At 48.1% G+C, this 25,636-nt stretch overlaps 1 protein-coding gene across 1 annotated transcript in view; it reads right to left on the reverse strand.

Annotated features, from left to right (window-relative positions):
• The window catches only part of LOC142570780 (alcohol dehydrogenase class-3-like), a 705,744-nt gene that overhangs the window by 213,566 nt on the left and 466,542 nt on the right, over positions 1 to 25,636 (reverse strand). The window contains exon 6 of the mRNA XM_075679113.1: positions 309 to 525. Coding sequence (XP_075535228.1) covers positions 309 to 525 — 217 coding nt within the window. The remainder of the gene's footprint in view (positions 1 to 308; positions 526 to 25,636) is intronic.

Here is a 25,636-nt window from a genome sequence, read left to right on the forward strand (position 1 = left end):
CCTAACAACAACTCAGTCCAGAGGATTTTTTTCATTGTGCGGCACCGGCTCCACCTTCGCTTGACAGAGCATTTTCTGTGACAACGGCAGCATCGACGTTGCGTAAGTAAGCGCTGTTGCCGGAGAAAAGCTCTACGTGGCATCAAAATTAAAACGCCCTTGTGGTCGCCATCCATGCGCTATCAGCAGCCTCCCACGATAGAGCATTAACGTCCCGCAGTGCGGATCGTGTTTATTTTATTTATTTCAGTATATTGCAGGCCATTGCTTGGCCCAAGCAGTCGCTCAATACTTGCAAACGCACTTGCCTTTGAGAAAGCGTGCCTCGTTGATGTCTATGCCGATGATGGTCTTGGCGCCGCACTCCTTAGCACCCATTGCGACGGCGAGGCCCACGGCGCCCAGACCCCAGATGGCGACGGTGCTTTCCCGCGCGACGTGGGCCACATTCAGAGCGGCTCCGTAGCCGGACGACACGCCGCAACCGAGCAGGCACACGCGGTCCAGCGGAGCCGCCGAGTTTATCTGCACGTTTTTGTCCCCTCATATACCTTACTGAAGGGAAGGTACATTGAGACTTGAGTGAACAAAAGAGACGATGCCTTTCACATTCGTCACCCATTTTCTGCCTACCTATAACGTCATTACGTTTGCGCTTATGCCGTTGCGAAAATCAGAATAATGAGTAGGAGAGAATTTGCTAAATAAGCAATGTTATCTCCTAGCAGACAGCAGAGGCATGCAACATATGTCCCTTGTGGACGTATGAATGAATGTAGGCGGGATCTGGAAGACGAGCCCTGAGGAAAAGTGACTGTAGACCACACCATGACTCGGGATCTATTATAAAATGGCAGCTATATTTAAACGCGAAAGCTTCCCATCCTTTACGTTTAGTGCCTCACAAGTTCATATGGGACTCAGAATGAGATAAAGCAAATATTGAAGAATTAAGTTGCTCCAAACTTGATTTTACAGGCCTCTTAGGTATCTGTTTGCGCTGCAGTAAAATGCTAATTGCGCTTCGTTGGCGCGGTTGACTGCACATTCAGAAGCGGTGTCACCGTAATGCCGTGTTGCTTTAGGAAGGCAGATCAATGTTGTGCGCCCTTCCATGCTTCTCTGATGAAATCCAATTGACTGTGTGATGGGAACTTGAGGACGGATGCACCTCGAAAAGCAATCAATGGTAGGAGCGACAAATGCGCAGAGCATGCGGCCACGGTCATCTTCGCCCGCGCTAAGCAGTCCCTTATGAGGTAGCAGACAAGTAGCAATGCGTCGGCGTTTTGGTTTTGTCATTTTCCCAATCAGTCAACGTAGTCACTTCAATGTGACGATAGATCTGTTGTTTTTTAATTAAGGCAGCCTCGCTAAATCTTCCTCTTAAATTTCTTTGGTTCATAGACCGTGATGGGCGTTGCCAAGATTGCGTGGAAAAAGCATTTTCCCGCTTGGGTAATACAAAATAATGTATCTTTAATGCACAACCAAATTTGTACTGATAAACATTGCTCTCGAATAATATGGCTTGTCAAAGTGGGCACAGTTTGTTTTATAGGGTAGTGCGAATTATTTAAATTCACAATTTCATCTCTTTCAATGACAACAATAAGAAAAGCAGAGGGGCTCGATCTCATTTTCACGGGGTCCACTGGCACGGGGTCCATTGCACAGAGATAAAACAAACGGTTGCTTAGGAATAAAACCAAAGATGTACGATCTGGGAACTTCTTATGAGTTGTGTCTTCGAAAGCATCAATGTCCCACTGAACGCCGCTGAGCGGTCTTTCGAGTTTTGCGCTGCTAATAATGTACACAATGAAAAAAAGGGTAAGGCGTGTAGACATGGTCACAAGAGAAGGGGACACTTGTGTCCGTGTCTGCAAGCCTTACCCTTTTTTCCATTATGAATCCTTACCCACTAGCTCAGCTTTCTGTCGTCCTAACAATAATGCACCATAGCAGTGCATGCTTGCCACGGTGCAGACCGCGTGCCAGCTTCCAAAAGCGAGACGGCGGCACCTGCTCGCGCGCGCAGCTGTCTCGTCGATGACAACCAGCCTCGCCCAGCGGCGTCGTGTCAGCTCCCTTGACGCGCGCTGGTGGCGGGACGTCGCGGCAAATGCCCTCTCACCTCACGCTGCATGCAGGTGGCCCTTTCGCCGGCTCCGTCGAGGCGCGCTAAAATCCGTCGTCTGTAGTCGAATTACGGCACCTAAATTCCCGTTGGCTGCGACGCCGCGTCAGGAGAAAAGAGATTCTCGATTGAGGTGACTAAGCCCCACCCTCCACCCCCAGTTAATAATATCTCTTTCTTGACGCGGTGTCGCAGCCCATGGGATTTAAGGTGCCGTTTCGTGGCTACTGCAACGGCCTTTTTCGCTCAATGGGCCACTTCATGCTTTCGAATCAATAAACTAGCGAAACTATAGAATGTATATTGAAGTTAACAAAGTTTAACAAAGACTTTATTGCAACACAAAAAGAAACTTTGACAGTGACTGTACCATACGCTAACTAGGATGATGGCAAAAGCGCGCCCACTCACCCCTCCCCCCCCCCCCCCCGCGACCATTCCTTTCATTACTTGACATTTCTATTCTAATGCGTTCTTACTTCCTATTGCTTTCTAACATCAAAGGTCGCAGACTCCAGTGCGTGAATGAACTGAAACTTCAATACCGGTGTCTAGATTAACTTCGCCCTAATTAGCACCAATATTCGACGGTTCGACTCCCGCCATTGATTGTGGCTAGGAATGTCTTAATTAAATATATATTGACCCGTGTTTTAATAAACGCCATTTGGTATTTGCGACCATCCCTATTACAAAACCCAGTGCCACTAGGACCCAGTGCGCCGGATTATGGGCCCGGTGCAGTGCTCCTTCTATAATGAAATACGTCGATGACTACCTGATGGTTGTCAACCAGGTTCCAGGGTCTAGGCTAGATGACACTGTACAATCTATAATTAAGACATTTAGACATGCATCGGAGGCTCTAAACTTCACGTGCGAAAGGCCTTGTGATAACAGCATTCGCTTTCTGGACCTCACTCTCACTTTAATGAACACGCATTTCTGTTTCGAATACCCGCCGAGGATGAACAACGAGCTAATTTCATACGACACTGCGCACTCCAAGCTAGTAAAAAAGGAGTTGCAATGACTTGTCTACAAGAAGCTCCAAATAAGTCTTGTAATCACAAAGTAGAAAGCAGTTTCAATAACCAGGTTTCAAGGCTACGCCTAGCCGGTTTCCCTTCACTCTTGATCTCTAGCGTCTGCGATAAGCTTCTTCAAAAGATCAAACAGGAAAGAGAGGGCACTAACATAAAAAAGCCATTTGATAGGAAGAGAGTAGATGTGATTCCTTATTGGCACGGGGTGGCCCACAACCTCAAGATGGTTGCGTAAAGGCACAGTGGTAATCTTCTCTTCAGTGCGCCATGTAAGTTGGCCAAGGTATGCCCTATGCTGACAAATGCAAAACCCGAACCATGCTTTAAGAAACATGCAGCGCAGTACGCCGCTTGCAAAAGTAATGTCTTATATGAGATACCTCTAATTTGCCAACAGGTTTATATAGGTCAAATTGGACGGTGTTTTAATGAAAGGGAGCGTGAGCACAGTTGGGCCGTATATAACAATGCGGGGGGCCATCTGGCAGAACACTGTAAACGTCACAACTGCCGCCCGTATCTTCGTGACACCAGGTTTCTGGCACGGTCTAGAGATAGACTAGATATTAGAAGCTTTCTACATTGCAAAGGCAGAGGACACGTCCATTAGCTGCCCTTCAGTGACGCTTACCGGAAAAGAGATAGCATTTCTAATCAGATAGGGAGGTCGGGATGTCACGATAGGCCATTCTAGGTCTTATCTATTTAAAAGCCTGTTTCTTCAAAAAACATGTAGTTGGAAGTAGTGCCTTGTCTGTCGTACATGTTCCTCTTTTAGTCCGCGTCTTCGTAGCGCTATTTTCTTTAAGTCTGATGTGTACCTACTTGGTATTTCACTGCACTCTGAAGGCGATGGGCGAGCACCTTCATAAATACTTTATAATCATTATTTGCTAAGCTTATTGGCGGGTGGGCCTCTACTGATTGAAGTTTGATGTGGTCTGTTGATTTAGGTATCAGCAGTACTTGTGTATGTCGGAAAGAAGGAAGCGGCCATTTTTGTTCGTAACACTTGGTTATGACGCGATGCAGAGCCTCAGCCATTTCAGCCTTGAAAATTTTATATATTGCTGCTCGAAGTCTGTCCGGTTCAGGCGATTTCCTTGCACTAAGGTCACCTATAGCCTTTTCAATTTCTGTTACAGAAATCGGCCTCTCAAGGGCATCCTTAAGTTCACCATCAATTTTCGGCATCGGAGGTAAATATTCACTCTTAAACGCAAAGATATCGCTTGTCCTCTTGCTTAGCAGCGTGCTATAGTAGTCAACGAAAGCGCGTTCTATCATTTCCACGTCATTTGTAAGCTGCCCTTGATAAACGGTTTCTTTAACTTCCTTGGTCATAGCACACCTCTTCTCTTCACTTAAAGTTCGCTTGGTGGGCGTTTCACCCAACTATACACGTTCAGCACGTGTTATTGAAGCTGCGCCACGATATCTCTCTTCATCAATCACTTCAAATTTCGCTTTAAGTTCTTTGATATCATGTGCAAATATAACTGCCGCGCCGCTTTCCATGTTCAACAGGGATGCTAACGTGCATTGCTGTTGCTTTTCTTCTTGCTTTTGTTGCTGCCGCAACACGCATGCTCTCTCTAAAGAAATTGTTTTCGCTTTGGTTTTGAACAGCTCCCAAGCTTCAACAACATTTTTTGCATCCTCAAGGAGAACAGCGTCTAATTTCTGTTTTATTTTTTTAAGAAACACTTCATCTTGCAAAAGGTTGTCATCAAGTTTCCACAGGTGCCAATTAAATTTCTGCTCTTTCTTTTTAATACCTATTGTAACCATTACCAAACAATTATCACTGAGACTGATACATTCTACACCATAGTCAGAAAGTAGCGGAACTAAGTGGAAAGGAACATAGATGCGGTCTAACCTCGAGTGGCGGTCTCCTTGAAGATGCGTATATTGGTAATCACTGTAAGAACCAAGAACACTCCCAACATCCTCTAGATCAATATCACAGAAAATTTCATGCACAAGTGCGGCACTTTAATCTTGGCTCAGTGGCTTTTTCGATCGATCTATCGGCCGGCACACACAATTAAAGTCGCCAAACATTAGAACGTGTCTTTCACACCGCAAGAAAGACCTCAGATAAACAAAAAAAATGTTCATGTTCCCGGGCATTATTAGGGGCGTACACACAAACCGCCCGCCAAAGCAATCCAGAAAAAGAACAATCACAAATAAGCAAACGACCCCCCCCCCCCTCACATGAAGTAACTTGTTGCTCTGTTATCCCAATACTGTTTCTAATAAACAAAAGACAGCCACCAGAAGTACCACTCGCGTGGCAAACGCATACGTTGTACATATTTCTGAAAATTTCAACCAATCGAGCCGTTTTTTCTTCAGATTCAATTTGTGTTTCTTGGACAGCCATCAAATCAATGTCATTTTCTAGTAACATGCGACTTATCTGACACTGTCTTCGCCTCTGCGACAACCCTCTGACGTTTAATGTGGCCAAACGACGCTGACTGGTGAGGTTAATAGGGTTTGCCATTGTTTTAGTTATATTTAAGGTACGCCCCTACGCAATATTTCTTATGAAACATGCGGACTCTGGTATGGAGTGATGCTCGTTGATCATAGCTCTCCCTTTCGAGGCGACCACTGCGACCCCACGTCATCGCAGGCCCGTTCCCGATCAAAGATCGGGTGTTGGAAGTTCTTTCCGGGACACCACCTCCGCTAAGGTGGAGGCGGCCCGTGTGACGGCCGTCTGTCCGGGGGCACGTTGGGTTTGACCTTCAACGTCGACCATCGGCCTGTCTGGGTTTTCTGTGCCGGTCTTTCGGCACCCGCGCCGTCGTTGTCTCGGCTGTGGTCCTCAACATCGTCGCGCAGCCGCTTTCCGCCACCCTTAGCGTCGGAAGTCATGTCCATGCTCTCGGAGATGCTGACTGTCTAGTCAACTGCAATGGTTGGCGGTGCTTGGATAGTTGAAGACGCACGCGTCGCCTCAACACTACTTTCTTTGACTTGAACGTTGGCCGGTGGAGGCGCAGAATCCGGCACGTTGCCCTTATCAGTCCCCTTCGAGTTCACCTTTTCAGTTTTCATTTCCAGAGATCTAGATTGAGCATCCGCCCCTTCAGCTGCTTCCTTAGCGGCCTCAGGGGCTCCATCAGGGGCTCCGATGTGTCTTCGCTCCTGCCTGGACCAGCAACGTTGGCGTACGTTCTCGCGCACTGGGTCTCGTCGTGGCCGAAGTGACGACACAGCCCACAGCGTGTAACCCGGCATTCTCGTCTAATGTGTCCGGTGCCACGGCACCGGAGGCAGAGGGGTGCTCTGCCCGGGACAATGACGAGAGCCAGGTCTTCCGCGATCCGAAGCTGATGTAGTAGGTCGTCCGCTGTCATTCGGGGTTTGAGTTTCAGGACCACAGACCATGTCGTGGTTCCTTTGTCGTTGCAGCATTGTACTTTCCATTTCTCCCTCGTCACTTCGGTCACTCTCCCGAACGGTGCCAACGCTCTTCGGACGTCTTCATCAGGAACACCGTGAAGCAGCCAGAAGAGCTTGAGCCTGACACCCTGGTTGCACGGGTACATGACCACGCATCGATGTTCTTTCTCAAGAAATGCTTCAACGTCAAGTATTTTTTTTTGCCGCCTCGTTCGAAAGAGTTACGGCTCACACATTATTCCTCTCATAAGGCCCAAGGGTCCCCACTTCCGGCAGCAGCATCAGTCTTGAAAGCGCGTCTCTGAAGTGCTGAACACGGTAAGGCCGCGCTTTAACTTCGCCGTGGATAAAAATAGTGTTCAAAACACTAGCACCTGAAGGCAGTTGAGGTAGAACCATCTCGTAGTCCGGAGAAGGCTTTTCCGTTCACCGGCAACCGCGGCCAAGGGCCGCTGTAACCGCTCCTGGGGAGCAAGATATTCCGCGACCGTTCACTGCGCTGGCCGGAAGTGGAATCATACTACGCCACGTCAGCAGGCGAACACAAACGGATAATCTGTCATATAATAATCTAGAAGCAGTTTTAGTTTTGCAGAGCTGTGTTTAGCACAGACATGGTAGATGCGTTATCGCCCAGCAACTAAAACTCACGCATGTACTACAAAGAAAAATTTGCTGTCCGTATTCAGTAGCATGCTTGGAAGTGCCACAACATCGATTTTCACTTGCGATAGGTATTTTAACTCCGAAAAAAGTCCTGAATGAACAGCCGACCCGGGACGCTGTATGGGCTGTAACTGCCGATTTAGATAGCTGTTTCTTGATCTTCACGCGATAGATATGCAATGTTTTCATATTTCAGTGATGCCTTTCAGTCAACACGTCTGTCTAGTCATATATGTTCGTCAGACAAGCGCAGGATAGTGCTGGGAGCCTTATGGCGCGTCACATCGGCGGTCATTGCTTCTTGTGCTGGCACTGTAGGCATGAAAAGATTGTTGATTTAAGAACACCGATGCGAAATCTGAAATATAGTGATTTAACCTTGTCAGACTTCATTCCTGAGCCTAGACGCGCCGATAACGTGAAGACGGACTCGGCGAATACGCTGGGACTAAGTTTCGGTGGGGATCAGTCTCGGCGCGGGTAGCTGGCGAAAGCTAAAATGTGGGTATTTGAGGCTCAGAACTTTCTTTAGTACAATAGGGAGAGTGGAAGCGCACGAATAACCTCAGCTGTGTTATTGGTGCGATAATATCAGTCAGGGATAGGCTTCGAACTCGAGGTCCGTTCGCCACTTCTGATCTTCTGTATTTCATGTCCACTCCACAAAACTGACAACAGCGACAACTCCCAGTCATCTGTTACGTGCGAACTACTAAAAAACGCGGCGTCCTCTGCGTTTGCGCGGTTTCTTTCAAGCATTTAGCTATCCGCCCAGTCAAAAGGGAGAACTAAAAAAACGAAAGTGACCTTCAGTGTCAAATGTCCATGAATAAACAGAGCAGCTCACGCACGTTTATTCCAAGCTGCGACACGAAATACGGTTTTATGACCCCAAGATATAGCGTTAGTTAGGACAAGATACTAGTATCAAGCGATGAAGTTGTATAAAGCATTTAATATTCAGCAGCGCTCGTCCTTGCGTACTGGAACAAGCGCGGCACAAACATAACCAGCGCAGTTTCCAGTTCGAACCAGTGAAATTGAGCGAGAACCAGCGCCTGTAAAGCACAAACCAGTGCGCCCCAGCGTCATGGCTTTGGAATCAGCGTCTCTTCCAGTGTGACCCAGCTCTTATGCAGCATTCTGACTGGTGTCCCAGTGAGTCTCAGTGAGCGCCAGCGTACCCATTGCGACCCAGCGCCAAAAAAAAAAAGAAGAAACGCGCTGGTTTCACACTGGAAGACACTGGTTTTTGCAATAGGGATACCACTGCATCGCTAATTTTTCCGCTCTCACTTCTAGGTTTCCAGCCGTTTGGTGCCCTAACTGGATACCACTGTGTGCCCTGCAGCTCCTCCAAGGTGTGCGTGCCGCAGGATCAACGGAAGCACCAGGTATGTTCTGCTTACTACGGCGTGAATGTATTTCGGCTGCTATTCATTCAAAGCATAACTTTCCTGATGCTTGTGCTTGTGCTGGCACAATTCTGTGTGTGCCGATCTGGCGCATGGACCATCGTCACGGTCGTTTACTTGTCTTCGTGATGACGCTTCATTCGGCTCTCCTTCTCTCAACCTGCTCGGTAAAAAATTTCGTGCTTCGCGGTCTGCATCGCGCATTTGCGGCCACACCACACCATAGCTCATTCTTCCGCTCTCAATTCTAGGTTTGCAGCCGTCTATTGCCCTACCTGGACACAACTCAGTTCCCTGCGGCTTGCACAAGGTGTGCGTATCGTAGGATCTACGCAAGCAGGAAATATTTTCTGCTTACAAAGGCGTGGACATTTTCGGCTACAGTTCATTCAACGGACAACATCCCGGCTGCGTCTGCTTGTGCTTGCACAATTTTGCGTTTGCCGAACCAGTACGTGGAGCATAATCGCGGTGGTTTACTTGTCATCGTGGTGGCGCTTCATTCGGCTGTCCTCTCAACCTGCTCGGATAAAATACTGTGCTTCGCTCTCTGCATCGGGGATTTGCGCCACACCACTGCATCGCAAGTTCTTCCGCTCTGACTTTCAGGTTTGCAGCCGTCTAGTGCCCTACATGGATACCACTGAGTTCCCTGCGGATTAACCAAGGTGTGCTACCGTAGGATCTAGGCAAGCACGAACTATTTTCCGCTTACGACGGCGTGGACGATTTGGGCTGCCATTCATTCAAAGGACACCTTCCCAGCTGCGTCTGCTTGGGCTGGCGCAATTCCGTGTGTGCGGATCCGGCACGTGGAGCATCATCGCGGTGGTTTACTTGTCATCGTGATGGCGCTTCATTCGGCTCTACTCCCACCAACCATCTCGGGACAAAATTTCGTGCTTCGCTGACAGCATCGGGAATTCGCGGCCGCACCACTGCATCGCTAATTGTTCCGCTCTCACTTCTAGGTTAGCAGCCGTCAACTGCCCTTTAGCAGAGAAGAAGTTTGGGCGTGTTTGTGGGATACATAGCGCAAGAATGACACAGGGACAAGCATAAACACGCGACGAGCGTTCGTCCCTTGCTTCTGCTTGTCCCTACGTCATTCTTGCGCTATGTATCCCAGTTTGTATGCTCTAGTGCCCTACCTGGGTACCATTGAGTTCGCTGCGGCTTGCGCAAAGTGTGCGGACCTCAGGATCTACGCAAGCATGAAATATTTTCCGCTTACTACGGTGTGGACGCTTTCGACTGGAGTTCATTCAAAGGAGACAATACTGGCTGCAAGTGATTGTGCTAACGCAATGGTACGCGTGCCGAACCGATGCGTGGAGCATAATCGCGGAGGTTTACTTGTCATCGGGATGGCATTTCATTCGGCTCTCCTCCTGTCAACCTGCTCGGGATAAAATACCGTGCTTCGCTGTCTGCATCGGGGATTTGTGGCCACACCACAGCCTCGCTAAATCTTCCGCTCTGACTTCTAGGTTTGTAGCCCTCTAGTGCCCTACTTGGATACCGCTGAGTTTCCTGCGGCTTGCCCAAGGTGTGCATACCCTAGGATCTACGCAACCACGAACTATATTCCGCTTAGAATGGCATGGGCGCTGTCGGCTGCAGTTCAGAGTAGAAAATCCCAGCCGCATGTGGTTGTCCTGACACGATTGTTTGGGCGGCGAACCGGCACGTGGACCATCATCGCGGTGGTTTAAATGTCATCTTGGTGGCGCTTCCATTCGGCTATCCTCCTCTCAACCTGCTCGACATAACATACCGTGCTTCGGTGTCTGCATCGGGGCTTTTCGGCCACACAACTGCATCGCTAATTCTTCCACTGTCACTTCGAGCTTTGCAGCCCTATAGTGCCCTACCTGGATACCACTGAGTTCCCTGCGGCTTGCCCAAGGTTAGCATACCGTAGGATCTATGGAAGCACGAACTATTTTACCGCTTACTACGGTGTGGACGCTTTCGGCTGCAGTTCATTAAAAGAACATCCCGGCTGCGTGCGCATTTACTGACAAAACTGCGCATGTGCCAAACCGGAATGTGGAGCATCAAAAGGGTGGTTTAATTGTCATCGTGATGGCGCTTCATTCGGCCCTCCTCCTCTCAACCTGCTCGGGATAAAATACAGTGCTTCGCTGTCTGCATCGGGGATCTGCGGCCACACCACTGCATCGCTAATTCTTCCACTCTTACTTCAAACTTTGCAGCCCTCTAGTGCCCTACCTGGATACTAATGAGTTCCTGCGGCTTGCCCAAGCTTAGCATACCATAGGATCTATGCAAGCACGAACGATTTTACCGCTGACTACGGCGTGGACGCTATCGGCTGCTGTTCATTCAAAGAACATCCCGGCTGCGTGTGCATTTACTGACAAAAATGCGCATGTGCCAAACCGGGATATGGAGCATCAAAACGATGGCACTTCATTCGGCTATCCTCCTCTCAACCTGCTCGGGATAAAATACAGTGCTTCGCTGTCTGCATCGGGGATTTGCTGCCACACCACTGCATCGCTAATTCTCCCGCTCTCACTTCGAGGTTGGCAGCCCTCTAGTGCCATATCTAGGCACCACTATGTTCCCCGCGGCTTCCCAATGTGTGCGTATCGTGCGATCTATGCAACCTCGAATTATTTTACCGCTTACTACGGCGTGGACGCTTTCGACTGCAGTTCATTCAGGGGAGAACATCCCAGCTGCGCGCGCTTGTCCAGACACGTATGCCTGTGCGTCTAACCGGCATGTAGAGCATAATCGCGGCGCCTTACTTGTCATTGTGATGGCGATTCATTCGGCTCTCCTCCTCTCAACCTTCTCAGGATAAGATACCGTGTTTCGATGTCTGCATCGGGGATTTGAGGCCACACCACTGCATCGCTGATTCTTCCACTCTCACTGCGAGGTTTCCAGCCCTCTAGTACCCTACCTGGGCACTACTGAGTCCCTGCGGCTTGCCCAAAGTGTGCGTGTCATGCAATTTACGAAACCACGAACTACTTTCCGCTTACTACGGCTTGGACGAATTCGGCTGCAGTTCATTCAAAGAAGAGCATCCCGGCTGCGTGTGCATTACCTGACAAAAATGCGCGTCTGCCGAACCGGAATGTGGAGCATCATCGCGGTGGTTTAATTTTCACCGTGATGGCGGTTCATTCGGGTCTCCTCCTCCCAACCTGCACGGGATAAAATACAGTGCTTCGCTGTCTGCATCGGGGATTTGCGGCCACACCACTGCATCGTTGATTCTTCCGCCCTCACTTCGAGGTTCGCAGCTCTGTAGCGCCCTACCTGGATACCACTTTCTTCCCGGCGGCATGCCCAAGGTTAGCATACCGTAGCGTCTATGCAAGCACAAACTATTTTACCGCTTACTACGCCATGGACGCTTTCGGCTGCAGTTTATTCAGATGAGAACATGCCAGTGTCGTGTGCTTGTCCAGACACGATCGTTTGTGCGCCGAACAGGCATGTACAGCATAATCGCCCTGCTTTACTTGTAATCGTAGTGGCGCTTCATTCGGCTCTCTCCTCTAGACCTGCTGGGGATAAAATACCGTGCTTCGCTCTCTGCATCGGGGATTTGCGGCTACACCACTGCATCGCTAATTCTTCCGCTCTCACTTCGAGGTTTGCAGCCCTCTAGTGCCCTGCCTTGATACCACTATGTTACCTGCGGCTTGCCCATGGTGTGCGCACCGTAGAATCTATGGTAGCACGAACTATTTTCCGCTTACTGCGGCTTGGACGCATGGAGCTGCACTCCATTCAGAGAAGAACATCCCGGCTGCGTGTGCTTTTTATGACACGATTGTTCGTGCGCCGAAGCGGCACGTGGAGCATCATCGCGGCGATTTAAATGTCATCGTGATGGCGCTTCATTCGACTCTCCTCCTCTCAACGTGCTCGGGATAACATGCCGTGCTTCGATGTCTGCATCGGGGATTTTCGGCCACACAACTGCATTGCTAATTCTTCCGCTCTCACTTCCAGGTTTGCAGCCCTATAGTGCCCTACCTGGATAACGCTGAGTTCCCTGCGGCTTGCCCAAGATTAGCATACCCTAGGATCTGTGCACACACGAAGTATTTACCGCTTACTACGGCGTCGACGCTTTCGGCTGCAGCTCATACAAAGAACATCCCGGCTGCGTGTGCATTTACTGACAAAAATGCGCATGTGCCGAACCGGAATGTGGAGCATCATCGCGGTGGTTTAATTGTCATCATGATAGCGCTTCATTCGGCTGTCTCCTCTAGACCTTCTCGGGATAAAATACCGTGCTTCGCTGTCTGCATCGGGGATTTGCGACCACACCACTGCATCGCTAATCCTTCCGCACTGCCTTCGAGGTACCCAGCCATGTAGTGCCCTACCTGGATACCACTGAGTTCCCTGCGGCGTGCCCAAGATGTGCGTATCGTACGAACTATGCAAGCACGAACTATTTTACCGCTTATTACGGCGTAGACGCTTCCAGGTACAGTTGATTCAAAGAACTTCCCTTTGCGTGTGCATTTACTGACAAAAATGCGCGTATGCCGAACCGGATTGTGGAGCGTCATCGCAGTGGTTTGTGATCGTGATAGCGATTCATTCGGCTCTCCTCCGCTCAACCGGCTCGGGATAAAAAAGAGTGCTTCGCTGTTTGTATCGGGGATTTCAGGCCACACCGCTGCATCGCTAACTCTTCCGCTCTCACTTCGAGGTTTGCAGCCCTCTAGTGCCCTACCTGAATGCCACTGTGTTCTCTGCGGCTTGCCCAAAGTGTGCGTACCTTACGATGTATGCTAGCACGAACTATTTTACCGCATACTACGGCGTGGACGCTTTCGACTGCAGTTCATTCAGAGGAGAACATTCTAGCTGCGTGTGCTTCTCCTGACACGATTGTTTGTGCTGCGAACCGGCATGTAGAGCATAATCGCGGTGCTTTACTTGTCATCGTGATGGTGGTTCATTCGGCTCTCCTCCTTTCAACCTGTTCGGGATAAAATAGCGTGTTTGGATGTCTACATCGGGCATTTGCGGCCACACCACTGCATGGCTAATTGTGCCGCCATACTTCTAGCTTTGGAGCCTTCTAACGCCCTTCCTGGATACCACTGAGTTCCCTGCGGCTTGCCCAAGGTTAGCATACCGTAGGATCTATGCAAGCCCGAACTATTTTGCCGCTCAATAGGGCATAGACGCCTTCGGCTGCAGTTCATTCAAAGAAGAACATCCCGGCAGCGTGTGCATTCACAGACCAATACGCGCGTGCCGAACCAGAATGTGGAGCATCATCGCGGTGGTTCAATTGTCATCGTAAATGCGGTTGATTCGGCTGTCCTCCTCTCAACATGCTCGGGATAAAATACACTGCTTCGCTGTCTGCATCGGGGATTTGAGGCCACACAACTGCATAGCTAATTCTTCCGCTCCCACTTCTAGGTTTGCTGCCCATTAGTGGCCTACCTGGATGCCACAGAGTTCCCTGCGGCTTGCCGAAGGTTAGCATACCGTAGCATCTATGCAAGCACGAACTATTTTACCGCTTACTACGACGTGGACCCTTTCCGCTACACTTCATTCAAAGAAGAACATCCCGGCTGCGTGTGCATTTACTGACAAAAATGCACGTGCGCCGAACTGGAATATGGAGCATAATCACGGTGGTTTAAAGTCATCGTAATGGCGCTTCATTCGGCTCTCCTGCTCTCAACCTGTTCAGGATAAAATACCGTGCTTCGATGTCTGCATCGGGGATTTGCGCCTGCACCATGGCATGGTTAATCCTTCCGCTCTCACTGAGCGGTTGCAGCCCTCTAGTGCCCTACCTTTGTACCACTGTGTTCCCAGCGACTTGCCCAATGTGGCGTATCGTAGGATCTATGCTAGCACGAACTATTTTCCGCTTACTGCGCCTTGGACGCTTCCGGCTGCAGTTGATTGAAAGAAGAAATTCTCGGCTGCTTGTGCATTTACGTACGAAAATGCGCGTGTGCCGAACCAGAATGTGGAGCATCATCGCGGTGGTTTAAATTTCATCATGATGGCGCTTCATTCGGCTCTACTCCTCTCAACCTGTTCGGGATGAAATACAGTGCTTCGCTGTCTGCATCGGGGATTTGCGGCCACACCACTGCATCGCTAATTCTTCCACTCTCACTTCGAGGTTTAGAGTCCTCTAGTGCCCTACATGGGTACCACTGAGTTGCCGGTGGCTTGCCCAAGGTGTGCGTACCGTAGGAACTATGGTAGCACGAACTATGTTCCTCTTCCAGCGGCTTGGACGCTTTCCGCAGCAGTTGATTCAAATAAGAACATCTCGGCTGCGTGTGCATCTACTGACGAAAATGCGCGTGTGCCGAAACGGAATGTGGAGCATAACCGCGGTGCCTTAGTTGTCATCGTGATGGCGCTTCATTCGGCTCTTCTCCTCTAATCCTGCTCGGGATAAAATACTGTGATTCGCTGTCTGCATCGGGGATTTGCTGCCACACCACTGCATCGCAAATTCTTCCACTCTCACTTCGAGGTTTGCAGTCTTCTATTGCCCTACCTGGATACCACTGTGTTCCCTGCGGCTTGCCCAAGGTGTGCGTACCGTATGAACTATGGTAGCACGAACTATGTTCCGCTTACTGCGGCTTGGACGCTTTCGGCTGCAGTTGATTCAAAAAAAGAACATCTCGGCTGCGTGTGCATACACTGAATAAAATGCGCGTGTGCCGAACGGGAATGTCGTGCATCATCGAGGTCGTTTAATTGTCATCGTGATGGCACTTCATTCGGCTCTCCTCCTCTCAACCTGCTCGGGTTAAAATACAGTGCTTAGCTGTCTGCTTAGGGGATTTGCGGCCACACCACTGCATCGCTAATTCTTCCGCTCTAACTTCGAGGTTTGCAGCCCTCTAGTGCCCTACCTGGATAACACTTTGGTCCCTGCGGCTTGCCCAAAGTTAGCATACCGTAGGGTCTATGCAAGCACAAGCTATTTTACCGCTTACTACGGCATGGACGCTTTCGGCTGTAGTTCATTCAGATGAGAACATGCGAGCGTCGTGTACTTGTCCAGACACGATCGTTTGTGCGCCGAACAGGCATGTAGAGCATAATCGCGGTGCTTTACTTGTCATCGTAGTGGCGCTTCATTCGGCTCTCTCCTCTAGAACTGCTCGGGATAAAATACCGTGCTTCGCTCTCTGCATCGGGGATTTGCGGCTACACCACTGCATCGCTAATTCTTGCACTCTCACTTCGAGGCTTGCAGCCCTCTAGTGCCCTACCTGGATACCACTGTGTTCCCTGCGGCTTGCCCAAGGTGTGCATACCGTAGGATCTATGCAACCACGTCTTATTTTCCGCTTACTGCCGCTTGGACGCATTCGGCTGCAGTTTATTCAGAGGAGAACACCCCAGCTGCGTGTGCTTTTAATGAAACTATTGTACGTGCGCCGAACCGGCACGTGGAGCATCATCGCGGTGATTTAAATGTCATCGTGATGGTGCCTCATTCGGCTCTCCTCCTGTCAACGTGCTCGGGATAACATAGCGTGCTTGGATGTCTGCTTCGGGGATTTTCGGCCACACAACTGCATTGCTAATTTTTCCGCTCTCACTTCCAGGTTTGCAGCCCTATAGTGCCCAACCTGGATAACACTGAGTTCCCTGCGTCTTGCCCAAGATTAGCATACCCTAGGATCTGTGCACACATGAAGTATTAACCGCTTACTACGGCCTCGACGCTTTCGGCGGCAGCTCATACAAAGAACATCCCGGCTGCGTGTGCATTTACTGACAAAAATGCGCATGTGCCGAACCGGGATGTGGAGCATCATCGCCGTTTTGTAATTGTCATCGTGATAGCGCTTCATTCGGCTGTCTCCTCTATACCTTCTCGGGATAAAATACTGTGCTTCGCTGTCTGCATCGGGGATTTGCGACCACACCACTGCATCGCTAATCGTTCCCCTCTGCCTTCGAGGTATCCAGCCGTCTAGTGCCCTACCTGGATACCATTGAGTTCCCTGCGGCTTGTCCAAGATGTGCGCATCGTACGATCTATGCAAGCACGAACTATTTTACGGCTTATTACGGCGTGGAGGCTTCCAGTTACAGTTGATTCAAAGAAGAACATCCCTTTGTGTGTGCATTTACTGACAAAAATGCGCGTATGCCGAACCGGATTGTGGAGCATCATCGCAGTGGTTTGTGATCGTGATAGCGCTTCATTCGGCTCTCCTCCGCTCAACCTGCTCGGGATAAAAAAGAGTGCTTCGCTGTTTGTATCGGGGATTTCAGGCCACACCACTGCATCGCTAACTCTTCCGCTCTCACTTCGAGGTTTGCAGCCCTCTAGTGCCCTACCTGAATGCCACTGTGTTCCCTGCGGCTTGCCCAAAGTGTGCGTACCGTACGATCTATGCTAGCACGAACTATTTTACCGCATACTACGGCGTGGACGCTTTCGACTGCAGTTCATTCAGAGGAGAACATTCCAGCTCCGTGTGCTTCTCCTGACACGATTGTTTGTGCTGCGAACCGGCATGCAGAGCATAATCGCAGTGATTTAAATGTCATCGTGATGGCGCTTCATTCGGGTCTCCTCCTCTCAACATTCTCGGGATAAAATACCGTGTTTCGATGTCTGCATCGCGGATTTGCGGCCACACCACTGCATCGCTAATTCTTCTGCTCTCACTTCGAGTTTTGCAGCCCTCTAGTGCCCTACCGGGATACCACTGCGTTCCCTGCCGCTTGCCCAAGGTGTGCGTACCGTAGGAACTATGGTAGCACGAACTATGTTCCGCTTACAGCGGCTTGGACGCTTTCGGCTGCAGTTGATTCAAATAAGAACATCTCGGCTGCGTGTGCATCTACTGACGAAAATACGCGTGTGCCAAAACGGAATGTGGAGCATAACCACGGTGCCTTACTTGTCATCGTGATGGCGCTTCATTCGGCTCTTCTCCTCTAATCCTGCTCGGGATAAAATACTGTGCTTCGTTGTCTGCATCGGGGATTTGCGGCCACACCACTGCATCGCTAATTCTTCCGCTCTCACTTCGACGTTCGGAGCCCTCTAGTGACCTACCTGGATACCACTGTGTTCCCTGCCGCTTGCCCAAGGTGTGCGTACCGTAGAAACTATGGTATCACGAACTATGTTCCGCTTACAGCGGCTTGGACGCTTTCGGCTGCAGTTGATTCAAATAAGAACATCCCGCCTGCGTGTGCATTTACTGACGAAAATGCGCGTGTGCCGAACCGGAATGGGGAGCATAATCACGGTGGTTTAAATGTCATCGTGATGGCGCTTCATTCGGGTCTGCTTCTCTCAACCTGCTCGGGTTAAAATACAGTGCTTCGCTGTCTGCATCGGGGATTTGCGGCCACTCCACTGCACCATCAGTGGGTTCGACTCTCACCCTTCACGATGTCAATAAGAATCCAGCTTCGAGATATCGCCAGTTCGTTCATATCCCAAAGTAGGTTGCCTAATTTCAAAGATTCTGGGTGCAATCGTCATACCTCTGTTTATTGCGCCCTAATTCACTTTCTATTAATTAAGTCACAGATTGTTTATTCCACTCCAGCCACTGATTGTAGTGCGTAGATGCACTTCGCCTTATGACCAAAGATAGTGGGTTCGACTTTCGTCCTTCGCGACGTCAATTAGCATCCAGCTTGAAGATATCGCCAGTTCGCGCATATGTGCAAATTGGTTTGACTCCTTTAAATCTACTGAGTTCCAGTGTCTTAACACAGTTTATGTTGCCTTAATTCGCCTCCATTTAGTTACCGCCAAACGTTCTTCGTTGCACTAAGAATACTCATTGCAGTGTCTAAATTAACTTCATTTTCACTTCAAAAATAGTGGATTTGACCCTCGTCCTTCACGATGTCAATAAGAATGCAGCTTGGAGATATCGCCAATTCACACATATCTCCGAGCGCGTTTGTCTTCCTTCAAAGATCGTGGGTACAATCGTCATATCTCTGTTTAATTGTGCTTTAACTCACTAAGTAAGCTATCACAGGAGATGAAAGATCTGGTCAGGAAACGCCAATGTATGAAAGCCTCTAACCATACAGCTAGAATACAACTGGCAGAACTTTCGAAGTTAATCAACAAGCGTAGGACAGCAGACATAAGGAACTATAATATGGATAAAATTGAACATGCTCTCAGGAACGGAGGACGCCTAAAAGCAGCGAAGAAACTAGGAATTGGCAAGAATCAGATCTTTGCGTTAAGAGACAAAGCCGACAAAATCATTGCTCATATAGATGACATAGTTCAAGTGGCTGAGGTGTTTTATAGAGATTTATACAGCACCAGTGGCCCCTACGACGATAATGGAAGAGAGAATAGTCTAGAGGAATTCGAAATCCCACAGGTAACGCCGGATGAAGTAAAGAAAGCCTTAGGAGCTATGCATAGGGGGAAGGCAGCTGGGGAGGATCAGGTAATAGCAGATTTGTTGAAAATAGGTGGGCAGATTGTTCTAGAGAAACTTACCACCCTGTATACGCAATGCCTCATAACTTCGAGTGTACCGTAATCTTGCAAGAACGCTAACATAATCTTAATCCATAAGAAAGGGGACGCCAAAGACTTGAAAAATTATAGACCGATCAGCTTATTGTCAGTTGCCTACAAACTATTTACTAAGGTAATCGCAAATAGAATGAGAAACACCTGAGACTTCTGTCAAGGAAAGGACCAGGCAGGATTCCGTAAAGGCTGCTCAACAATAGACGATATTCACACTATCAATCAGGTGATAGTGAAATGTGCGGAATATAATCAACCCTTATATACAGCTTTCATTGATTATGAGAAAGCGTTTGATTCTGTCGAAAGCTCAGCAGACATGGAGGCATTACGGAATCAGGGTGTAGACGAGCCGTACGTAAAAAGTTACCGACGATTACGTTACTTCCTAATGCGAAATGTGAGCGCAGCAAATAAGCTGTTTCACCTTTTGGATAGATTGAGGCAAAGAAATCGAGCGACACATGTATGCGCTATCACATAATTTTTTTTTATTTTTCACACGTATTCCTTTAACAAAGACTCCACTAACAGTTCTTGACAGTCATGAAGGAAGCTTTGTGGTCGGAGAAATAGACTGATATATGTTCGACTTGGTACACCAATGCTTGATTCTCAAAGACGAGATCTATACAAGTGCCTCGCGAGGTTGTCACAGCCGTGGGGGAAGCAGAGGCTAAGCGCCGCCGCCGAGAAGACCCTGCCGTTCGCGCCGCCGAAGCGGAGGCTCATCGCCGCCGTCGAGAGCAACCAGCAGTAAGCGAGGCTGAAGCAGAAGCTCATCGCCGCCGCCGAGAAGACCCTGCAGTTCGCGCCGCCGAAGCGGAGGCTCATCGCCGCCGTCGAGAGCAACCAGCAGTCAGCGGAAGCGGAGGGGGGCGGCGTGTACACCCAGCGGCAAACGATGGGGGCAGAAGCGCGCGCAGCAAGCGGACAACACGATAAAGGGAGGAGGGAAGAGATAGCAACGACTGACTGATGCCGCTGACGGCGATAGTGAGTCAACCCCAGCTATCCGCCACACAAGAACAGGGGGGGGGAGGACCCTTTCCTCCTCTTTCTGCATGGCGGCGACGGTGTTCTATGCAGTCACGTTATCTTGACTCTCTAGCCGCGTCAGCGGCATCCAGCGGTATCAGTCGGTCGCTGCTAGCGCTGGGGGGATGAAAGGGGGGCGGAGCTGGTTACGAGGCCGACGACGACGCCGACGACGACGCCGACGACGACGCGAAACCCAGGAACGGACGCCAAAGAGCTGCGCTCTAAAATACTGAAAGATATCTATAGCGGCTCCACAGCCACCGTAGTCCTCCATAAAGAAAGCAACAAAATCCCAATAAAGAAAGGCGTCAGACAGGGAGAAACGATCTCTCCTATGCTATTCACAGCGTGTTTACAGGAGGTATTCCGAGACCTGGATTTGGAAGAATTGGGGATAAAAGTTAAAGGAGAACACCTTAGTAACTTGCGATTCGCTGATGATATTGCCTTGCTTAGTAACTCAGTGGGCCAATTGCAATGCATGCTCACTAACCGGGAGAGGCAAAGCAGAAGAGTGGGTCTAAAATTAATCTGCAGAAAACTAAAGTAATGCCTAAAAGTCTCGGAAGAAAACAGCAATTTACAATAGGTAGCGAGGCACTGGAAGTGGTAAGGGAATACATCTACTTAGCGCAGGTAGTGACGGCGGATCCGGAATACGAAACTGAAGTAATCAGAAGACTAAAAATGAGCTGGGGTGCGTTTGGAAGGCATTCTCAGATCATGAACAGCAGGCTGCCATTATCCCGCAAGAGAAAAGTGTATAACAGCTGTCATCATCATCATCAGCCTGGTTACGCCCACTGCAGGGCAAAGGCCTCTCCCATACTTCTCCAACAACCCCGGTTATGTACTAATTGTGGCCATGCCATGCCTGCAAACTTCTTAATCTCCTCCACCCACCTAACTTTCTGCCGTCCCCTGCTACGCTTCCCTTCCCTTGGAATCCAGTCCGTAACCCTTAATGACCATCGGTTATCTTCCCTCCTCATTACATGTCCTGCCCATGCCCATTTCTTTTTCTTGATTTCAACTAAGATGTCATTAACTCGCGTTTGTTCCCTCACCCAATCTGCTCTTTTCTTATCCCTTAACGTTAGACCTATCATTCTTCTTTCCATAGCTCGTTGCGCCGTCGTCAATTTGAGTATAACCCTTTTCGTAAGCCTCCAGGTTTTTGCCCCGTAGGTGAGTATTGGTAAGACACAGCTATTATATACTTTTCTCTTGAGGGATAATGGCAATCTGCTGTTCATGATCTGAGAATGCCTGCCAAACGGTGTCTAATTGTGCCTTAAATATATTTCTGGTAATAACGCCCCAGGTTCTTGGTTAGACTCCAACAACTGATCGGAGTGCCTCAATTTACTCAGCCTTAACACCAAAGATATGTGGTTTGACTATCGTCCTTCACGACGTCAATTAGAATGCAACTTGGAGATATCGCCAGTTTGCGCATATCCCCAAGTAGGTTTGACTCCCTTCAAAGATCCTGGGGATAATCGTCATAACTCTGTTTAATTGTTCTTTAATTCACTTTGTGTTAATTACCATCACAACTAGTTGGTTACACTCCAACCTCTGATTGGAGTATCATAATATCCGACTATATTTGAATAACACAGAAATTAAGCAGGTTAATTCTCATGAGCTTCTAGGAGTTCGTTTCCGTAGTGACTTGGGTTGGACCGATCACGTCAACAGTCTGTGTATACGAATATAAAAATCAATTGGCATAATGCAACGACTTATTTATCTTCTTCCATTCCATGTAAAAAATATTCTCATATTGTATATAGTCTCTTAGTGAGGATAACATGTAATAAAACTGACTCGAATAGGTTGTTATCTCTACAGAAAAGAGCGTTGCGCATTTTGGGTAGATATCCTGTTAGTACTAGTGGCATGTTTACCTTTTGTATGGTGTTACCGTTTTTTCTATGCTACAAACACTACCTAGCACTCCTAATCTACCAAAAATAAGACATGACATTGAATCTTTTTTCTCGTTCTTATTTGAATACAGAAATCACACATAACTTGCGCGCAATTTCTTTAATTGGTTCTATGCCTCGCACTAATTACAGCACCCAGACTGCACACCACCAAATAAGAAATTTATGCAACACATATCCAGCATGAATTGCTTGTGACCAGGAGAGTGTCAATATTCATGAATTCAAAAAGAAAATTAGCCATCTTTTGAACACCTCCGAGTGAAAATTTCTTATGCATACCTTCTTCATTTCATTGTTATTCCTACTGCTCTGTGCGAGTGTTTTCCTTTTATTTCTACACAACTTACTATGGCTCATTGTTGATGACGTTAGTATTATTTTCTGCCTGACCAGTGCTTGTATAATGGGTTATGTTGAATTCTTGTATCGCTATGTATGCTGTACCACTGTTCTCACTGATATGTTACTGCGCACCATCTGCACCGACGTGTAATGCGGGTTTTAGGCCTCGCCAGGAGACATCTTAGTATCCTTTAGCCTTTCCTCGTGGACTCCATGTATTGTTGTCCGAGATAAAATAAATAAATGAATAAAAACGAATTAACTTTATTTTAACAGAAACAGTAGTGGGTTCGACACTAGTTATTCACGACGTAAATTAGTATCCAACATGGAGATATCGCCAGTTCGTGCATCTCTCCTAATGGCTTTGACTCCCTTCAAAAATCCTGGTGCAATCTTCATAACTCTGTGTAATTGTGCCTTAATTCCTTTTGTGTTAATTACCGCCACAGGTTGTTGGTTACAATCTAACTACTCATTGGACTGTGTAAAGTAACTTCGTTTTAAAAGCAAAGGTAGTGGGTTCGACTCTCGTCCTTCACGACCTGTATTAGAATCCATCTTGGAGATATCACCATTTGGCGGATATCTCCAAGTGGGCTTGACTCCCTTCAAACATCCTGGGTACAAGAACCATACCTTTGTATAATTGTGCCTTAATTAACTTTGGGTTAATTAACGCCACAGGTGTTTCGTTCGACTCGAACCACTGATTGCAGTGCCTCGATTAACTTCGCCTTAACACCAAAGATAATCGGTTCGACTCTCGTCCTTCGCGACGTCACTTAGAATCCAACTTGGAGATATCGCCGGTTCGCGCATATCTCCAAGTGGGTTTGACTCCCTTCAAAGGTCGTGGGCACAAGTTCCTTAACTCTGTCAAATTGTGCCTTAAATATTTTTCTGGTAATTAACGCCACAGTTTGTTGGTTCGACTCCACTGATTGGAATACCTTAATATACTCAGCCTTAACACCAAAGAGAGGTGGTTTGACTCTCGTTATTCACGACGTCAATTAGAATCCAAATTGGAGATACCACCAGTTCACGCATATCTCCAGTAGGCTTGACTCCCTTCAAACATCCTGGGGACAATCCTCATAGCTCTTTTAATTGTGCTTTAATTCACTTTATGTTAATTACCGCCACAGGTTGTTGGTTACACTCCAATCACTGATTGGAGTGTCTATATTTTAGTACCAGTGGGCACGGCGAAAGTGCTGCGGACAAGGTGCTCAAAATGCTCTGTGTTTTCCAGGTACAGGTCCTTCTGCTGTCAAGTACGCATGCACCTTCGCAGACTATCGCTGAGCTACATCAAGTATCAACAGAAGAATTGGTCACCAAACATAGCACATCTGACAGCGCCGTCACCGTGGGGACGTCACCGGTGCAGGGATATCGGACATTGTCGAACGTGACGTCATCAACTCTCGACCCCATAAATTCGGCGCCACACCCATCCGTCTTCAGTGGGCACGGCGAAAGTGCTGCGGGCAAGGTGCTCAAAATGCTCCGTCTTTTCCTGGCACAGGTTAGTTATGTGAGCTCCATACGATCTGACGATAGGTTTCGTGTTCTCCTGCCGTGCCCGCGCACATGTCTAGACTGTGCCTATAGCAGCTGTTGCTCATGTATTCTGCCTATTTGTGGAGATATAGAGATGAATCCAGGCCCAACAGTTAATGAAATGTTTCAGACACTCATTGAGGGGCAGAAAGACATTAGGTCTCGTTTAGAGGCAACAGAAAGGGCACTGGGGAACTTTGATGGTCGCTTCAATAACATAGAGGCAAACATAAAAGATCTGCAGATGAAAACAGATGGCATTGAAAATATAAGCATAACTTAGAATGGTGTACAGGATGCACTTACACGCCATCAAGCCAGACTCGAAGATTTAGAAGATAAAGGTAGGAGGTCAACTTTAATTGTTTTTGGCGTAAAGAAAGATCCTATTGAATCAGAGCCGGAATAGCGCAGAAAAGTTATCAATGATCTCCTGTCTGCTAAACTGGGAGCGCAGTGTTCATGTGTAGCTCAACTCCACAGACTGGGGAAGATTTCTAATCGCCGTCATAATGCACTTTCAGGATTATAGGGAAAAGCAAGCAGTCGGGAGCAATGTATCTAAACTAAAGGGAAAAAACAATAGAATCGATAATGACTGCTGCGCGGAAACGTTGTGCACACGCATGCATCTTTGGCTAAGTGCGAAACTTGAAAAAAAAGGCTGGAAGTAAGGTTTCCTTGGTTTATGACAAGTTGAAGATCGATGAGCTGTACTATAAGTGGGATGCTGCTCTAAACTCTAGAACATTGATAGAACACAACACCACACCTTTATCTGAAAGTTAATGGGCAGATACGTCCGATGTGCAGTTAGTATCCTTTATTGCAAGAAGCATTTTAAAAAAAAGGTAAATTGGAAGATTGTTTTCTCTCTTTCGATCCACACGTGTGTGTCATAACTGAAACCTGGCTACATGAGCAAATCAGTGACGATGACATATTCCCACCAGGTTATCAATTATATCGGCGGGACCGAGGTTCTAGAGGGGGTGGTGTTGGTGTGGTTGTTAAAACTTGTGTCGATGTAGTAAGACCGATTGCTGAGCATGAAAGCCTTTTTTTGAAAATCAAAGTGAAGGAAACAGCGTTTCATTTGTGTGCAATTTATCGTGCTCCCAACGCTGATGAAAGCTTTTTGAGTAAATTGTATGATCGCTTGTTGTTACGAAACAAGAATGTGATTGTAATGGGTGACTTTAATTTGCCCTCATTAAATTAAAAACACGGAGAACAATAGCTTCTTTTTACTTATATGGGAGATAACCAGCAGGCCAGATAGTTTTGAAAAGTGAGAGTAGCCTGATTTGTGTGTCAGAGTGCAGGTGCTTAAGCATATCCTACATGAGTCTATCGGGGCCCCTTACAGAGTTCTGACATGCAGGTAAGGAAGCTTTAAGTTCGGCAATGGTAAAAGGACCGTTAAAAGCATCGTTTGACTGATGTGTTCAGATGGGAGGTTGTGGCCAAGTACTGCACCAGGG

The sequence above is a fragment of the Dermacentor variabilis genome, chromosome 2 (assembly GCF_050947875.1).
Source record: "Dermacentor variabilis isolate Ectoservices chromosome 2, ASM5094787v1, whole genome shotgun sequence".
Classification (NCBI taxonomy): domain Eukaryota; kingdom Metazoa; phylum Arthropoda; class Arachnida; order Ixodida; family Ixodidae; genus Dermacentor; species Dermacentor variabilis.